The sequence below is a fragment of the Manacus vitellinus genome, unplaced genomic scaffold (assembly GCF_001715985.3).
Source record: "Manacus vitellinus isolate BGI_N305 unplaced genomic scaffold, ASM171598v3 scaffold_129_pilon, whole genome shotgun sequence".
Lineage (NCBI taxonomy): Eukaryota > Metazoa > Chordata > Aves > Passeriformes > Pipridae > Manacus > Manacus vitellinus.
The window spans coordinates 187,859-194,141 of record NW_021938948.1 but is presented as its reverse complement, the minus strand read 5'-3'; the positions used below and the strand labels follow the sequence as shown (position 1 = coordinate 194,141).

Genomic DNA, 6,283 nt, shown 5'->3' with positions numbered 1-6,283 from the left:
CACAATCTCCCACATTTGGGCCACAATCTCCCACATTTGGGCCACAATCTCCCACGTTTGGCTCACAATCTCCCACGTTTGGGCCACAATCTCCCACGTTTGGGCCACAATCTCCCACGTTTGGGCCACAATCTCCCACATTTGGGCCACAATCTCCCACGTTTGGCTCACAATCTCCCACGTTTGGGTCACAATCTCCCACATTTGGCTCCCAGTCTCCCACGTTTGGCTCCCAGTCTCCCATGTTTGGCTCACAATCTCCCCAGTTACAGTCACTGGACAATCAGTCAAGTCAACTTGCAAGAGTCCCATTTGTCCCTGCAGATGGAAGTGGCCCATCAGGAGAGGCCCTGGGGGTTTTGGTGACAGCAGCTGCACATGAGCCCAGGTTTTTGGTGGTTTTTTTTTCACAATGTGGTAACAACTGCTCAGAACAGACTTTTAACTGTGGCCTTTGCCACACTTGCACAATCTGCACCAGTTCCCATCGACTGTGTTGACACAGCCATGACCCTGAGGGAAGGTGAACTGTTAAATCCCTGAACTTTGGAATTTCATCCTTCATCGGGACTTTGGTACATCAACTCCCTGTTTCTTTAAATGAATTTAACAATCATTTATTTGCAATATAATGCCTCTTTAAATTATCAATTTAATTTTTACCTTAACTTTGGAGGTTAATCTGAATTTTATAGCTCATCCCAGGCCAAATTCAAATCCCACTTAATACCAGTAAAGATTTTTTTCAACAAGAAATTAGGTCTGAAAGACTCCAACCCTATTTCTAAATTTCACATTCATTATTGTTACTTCTAGTTAATGGATTTCCCTAATCTAGGTACAAGCAGAGTCTTTCTAAGCATTGTGGGGATGAGCCTCCTTCCTGTCTGCAAAATAAATCCAAGTTTTTAGCCTTTTCAGAAGAATATCTCCTGGTGGCCTCTGCTGAGATGGGGTGGGAGGGGAAATCCAAGTTTCAGCTTAAATCATTAACCTGAATTTTCCTGAGCAGCCACCAGCATTGGGCACAGTGAGTGTTCCCAGGGACAAGGGGAACGAGGCAGGTTCCTTCCGGAAAACATTTACTCTGGAATTTTCAATACACATTCCTAAAGGTGCACGAGCCAAAGAGGGCAGGCTTAGATGGGACACTGGGAAGAAATTCCTCCCTGTAAGGGTGGGGAGGCCCTGGAATGCATTTCCCAGAGGACACCCCATCCCTGGAAGTGTCCAAGGCCAGGTTGGAGCAACCTGGTCTAGTGGAAGGTGTCCCTGCCCATGGCAGGGGGGGAACAGGATGGGCTTTAAGGTCCCTCCCAACCCAACCCAACCCAACCCAACCCTTTCCACGATTCCCTAAACCCAACCAACCTGCCAATCCCCCCGCAGGAACCCGTGCTTCTGGCGCGCCGTCCTGGGCCTGCACAACCTGCACAGGCACGGCCCCCACACGGCCAAGAGGAGGATCAGGAGGATCCTGGTGCACTCGGAGTTCAAGAGCGAGACCTTTGAGAACGACGTGGCCGTGTTCGAGCTGAGCTCGGCCGTGCAGTCCAGCCTGCACATCCAGCCCATCTGCCTCCCGCCCGCGCCGCTGCAGCCCCAGCTGGAGAACGGCTCCGACTGCTACGTCAGCGGCTGGGGCCGCACCGCCGAGAAGGGTAACGGGCCCTGCCTGCCTGCCTGCCATGCCCAGCCTTCCCGGGGGAATGGAGTCCCACTGAAATGGGGATGGGTTGAATGGGATATTAGGATGGATATTAGGAAGGATATTAGGGATATTAGGAGGGATATTAGGGATATTAGGAATGCCTCCCTGTGTGGGGCACCGCCGAGAAGGGTAACAGGCCCTGCCTTCCTGCCTGCCTGCCATTCCCGGCCTTCCCAGGGGGAATGGAGTCCCACTGAAACAGGGGGATGTTAGGAAGGATATTAGGGATATTAGGAAGGATATTAGGGATATTAGGAATGCCTCCCTGCGTGGGGAGGCCCTGGAATGCATTACCCAGAGGCCGCCGCCCCATCCTTGGAAGTGTCCAAGGCCAGGTTGGACGGGGCTTGGAGCAACCTGAGCTAGTGGAAGACATCCCTGCCCATGGCAGAGGGTGGAATTTATTGTCTTTGAGGTCCCTCCCAGCCCAAACCATCCGTGATTCCAACTGGATTTGCTCAGGTTGTGGTCACCTCACACAACTTCATTAAACTCTCTGCAGTGAGAATCTGCTTCCAGGGCTTTTTTCCATCATGACCAGGTTAGATCCACACAGCTGCAACCACAGGAATACATTTCCCAGCCTTTCTTCCAAGAAAAACATGAAAAAAACCCAAAAAAACAACTCACCTGACTTTCAGATTTGTGGTCTGCTGGAAACAGCTTTTCTATCAAAAAGCAACAATTCTGACACTGCATGTTGTGAACTGGGGGGTCCCCAGGGACTGATGAATGGGGTCCCCAGGGATTTAGGAACGACTACACTCCTTCCAGATCTCTCTTTAATCCTACTGGGCACAAACTCGATGCCAATTGGTGGTATGGGAATTTTGGGATCACACGAGCCCTTTAGATAAGTCACCTCTGACACTTGGAGCGAGGCAGGTGCATTACCACTGCTGCTTCTTCTGAGGAAGAGCTGCAAAATGTACATCAAACCCAAGTCTGCAAACCCTTCAACCCCCTCCAGTTCCAATCCATCAGGAGCAGGCAGGACCCGTGTCCCATCCAGGCCTGAACACGTCCCAGCTGGGGAGACAGGGGGGGAAAAAAGCACAGAAAAAAAAAAAACACTCCAGCATATTTCACCTCACTGAATTCTGCCTCCTTTCCAGGTAAAATCTCACCTGTGCTGAAGGAAGCCCGGGTGGAAATCCTCCCTCCCAGCCTGTGCAACAGCTCCGAGGGCTACGCGGGGCTCATGGACCACAGGGTGCTCTGCGCCGGCGCCTGGGCCGGGGGCACCGACACCTGCCAGGTGAGGGGGGGGCTCAAGGGCATCAGGAGCAATTAAAACAACAGAAATGCCAACCACAAAACAGGCCAAAGGCAAAGGGAGCATCAGAAAGAGGGGTGGGATGGTGATGGCGAAGCAGGAATATCTCAGGTACACGTTTGGTGACGTCAGAAAGGTGGTAAAAGAGCCTGTGAATGCTGAACAAAGGGAAAGGTTAAAGAATGCAACAAATCTGTGCCATGGAGGTGACAATAAATCATGTATGACACTCGACACACGTGTTGGTGTGCCATGGAGTGTGTGTGAAGCACACCAGTGTGCCTCCTGTTTTTATGCTTTTGGAAGAGAGCAGCAGCACTGCACAGGGATGTGGCTCAGGGATGTGGCTCAGGGATGTGGCTCAGGGATGTGGCTCAGGGCTTTCATTCCAGTGCTGAGCAATCACCACCTCTTTCTCAGAAAAGCCAATTCTTGTGTCTGAAGCACTGGCAGAAGCTGCAGCACCAGCTGGGACATGGAGACATTTATAATTAAACCCCATAATGTGCTTTGTCTGATACACTTCCTGCTTCCCTCAGCAGTTTTCCCCGAGTAGGTGACACAGCCAAGAATCAGGATGTGTGTTCCTTACCATGTGTCTTGGTGCTTCCACACTGTGTGGACAACACATTCCCCAATTAACTGAGGAGTGAGGAGCTGAGGGAGACAAGGCTTGGCATGAAGAGGTGCAGAGAGAAAACAACAGAACTTGAAAGACACTGAAGCAGTGCAGGCCTGGGGTTCTGGTCAGGGCAGCGTCTTGAGCAGAATCAGGAGGAATTTCTTCATGGAAAAGGTGGTCAGGCCTTGGAAAGGGCTGCCCAGGGAGGTTTGGAGTCCCCACCCCTGGAGGTGTCCAAGGAAGGCCTGGACGTGGCACTCAGGGCTCTGGGCTGGGGGACAAGGTGGGGATGGGGCACAGGTTGGACTTGGTGATCCTGGAGGGTTTTTCCAACCTCAAGGATCCTGATTCAGTGTCACCACACTTCCCTTGACTTGTCCACGTCACCGCCCACGTTACCATCACTGCTGCTGTCATTAACTGAGCTGCCTGAAGTTAAAACCCCTGCATTTAATCCTGCCTGGATTCTGCATTCCCACCTCACTGGGGGGGGTTTTGTGGTGTTTTACCTGCAGGGTGACAGCGGGGGCCCCTTGGTGTGTTACCACCCCGACAGGTATTACCTGATCGGCATCGCCAGCTTCGGCGTCGGCTGCGGCCGCCCCAAATACCCCGGGATCTACGTCCGGCTCTCCCAGTACAGGACATGGATCAAGGCAAAACTTAAGCTGACCAGCAGGACTCCAAAACCCACGAGCACCACGCTCACCCTCCTCCTGACTGTGGCACACACGGTGCTCACCCAGACCTTCTAAGAGGGGCAAACCCAGCGTGGCACCGGCGCGGAGCTCGGCCCTGCCGGGGAGAGCTTGGGAAAAACCAGCTCCCTCCTTGGCCCTGCCTGGGAGAGCTTGGGAAAAACCAGCTCCCTCCTTGGCCCTGCCTGGGAGAGCTTGGGAAAAACCAGCTCCCTCCTGACTCACAATAAATCCGAGAGCCAAAGGACGTGCACTTACTTTTTAGGAGTCGTGTTTGCAATTGTGTGGTGTTTTTTTTTGTTTCCTGCCTCTGAAATCCACACTGATGGGAGAGGAAACGGTAACAGCCTTGGCCCTAATGCTGAAAATGGAATAGAGGGATGTTATCAACTGGCAACACTTTCCTCCCACCCTATTTCTGCGCCTTTCCAGCCACCAGAAGGTTAAAGACACTCGGTGATGCCACCAGGGTTTGGGGATGGCAGATGCTCCCTCTGCCGGGTAAAAGCCAGCAGAGCACACAGAGGTTTTAATTAACCATTTAATTAACCAAACCTCAGCTGTGGCTCAGCTTATTGAAATCTAAGAAGGTAAAAAAAACCCCTGCAGAAAGGTAAAAGTTGTTCTGCACTCACGATTTTTAGCATGACAGGTGCTCTTTCATCCGCTAAAACTGACAATTAATTATTCCTGGCCACCTTATGACCCGATCCCACAGAGGTATTTCCACCTGGACAGCACCACTTGCAGTTCTGTGCTAGTTAAAAATAAATAGGGACCATCAGAATTATAATATTTTGGCGACTTTATTTACCAAGGTCAAAATTTGCAACCATTAATTGTTTCAACAAATATTTACAAATCATGGAAAGCATGGACTGTTTGGAACCAACCAGCAGAGCAGCACTGGGTGCTGCACCTCTTACCCTCAGGAGTGAGATTTGACTCTTTACAATCGAGATTTAAAAGTAAATCCAAATTAAGAACTTCATGGTCAGTGATTAAAGAGCGAAACTCGTGTTACTGTTTAATATTCCCATGATGAAAAGTCAGCTGCTCTTTCCAACACACTGTTTTAAAAAGAGGATAAAACTTGACTCCTGGTGTGTCTGGCAGCAGGGCAGGGGTTGGACACAGAAAGAACTGGCCACCACGGTTCTACAGCCTCAACATTTGACAGGTTTTGTTTATTATTATCCCATATTACAAAAGGAAAAGGAGAATACCCAGTGAGGATCAGCTACCACAAGAGTTCCCAAAGCAGTTCAGAACTGCAGGTCAGAGCCTCTCTCACACATTCCAGGTAACACACACACACCTGAGGGGAAAGGTCCAGATCTCTGAGGTTCACACTCCAGGCTGCTCGTTTGTCCTGAGATTCCACCAAAGAAACAGGAGGCACTGACACCTCTCCAGGAGCAGCTCCCTCAGGTCAGGACTTTCCCAACCTCGTTTCTGATGTGCCAAAAAGCTCTTTTCTGGCAAGGTGGCAACCAGGAGTCAACTCCAGCCTGGCCTAAAGGAAACACCTCAGGACTCGTGTCCAGAACAACCAGAGATTCAGAAACTGCAGGAAAAAACACCCTTTTATGACCCACTAACCAGGAGACCGTGGAATGCAGATTCCTCGTGGCAGAGAGCTCTGCTTGCTACGAGTCCATTAATTCCCAAAGGAGTAAAAATCAAAAATCCTGACTGACCATGGGATGAGCATCACACATCCAGGGAGGGAGCACAGCTCGGGATTCCACCCGGATCCGAGCGAGCACGACACACAGGGAGCTCCAACACCTTGGGACAGCACAGCCCACAGTGCAATTCCTGCTGACAGAACTGGAAGCAGGATTGGGATTCGATCCCAGCTATGGAAATGGGGGGTTGTTACTCATGCAAAAGTGCTGCAGACACGGCGGGATTGTTCCCAGAGCCATCCTGGGATGGGACTGGGGGGGTGGGACTCTGGGGGTCCTCCTGTC

At 51.1% G+C, this 6,283-nt stretch overlaps 1 protein-coding gene across 1 annotated transcript; it reads left to right on the top strand.

Moving 5' to 3' along the window:
• Window positions 1–412: 412 nt before the first annotated feature.
• On the top strand, window positions 413–4,412 carry TMPRSS12 (transmembrane serine protease 12). Its single transcript, XM_029965986.1, has 4 exons — window positions 413–417; window positions 1,390–1,661; window positions 2,827–2,969; window positions 4,125–4,412. Exons 1-4 carry the CDS (start codon window positions 413–415, stop codon window positions 4,362–4,364), a joined length of 660 nt encoding a protein of 219 aa, XP_029821846.1. The 3' UTR covers window positions 4,365–4,412.
• Window positions 4,413–6,283: the final 1,871 nt, after the last annotated feature.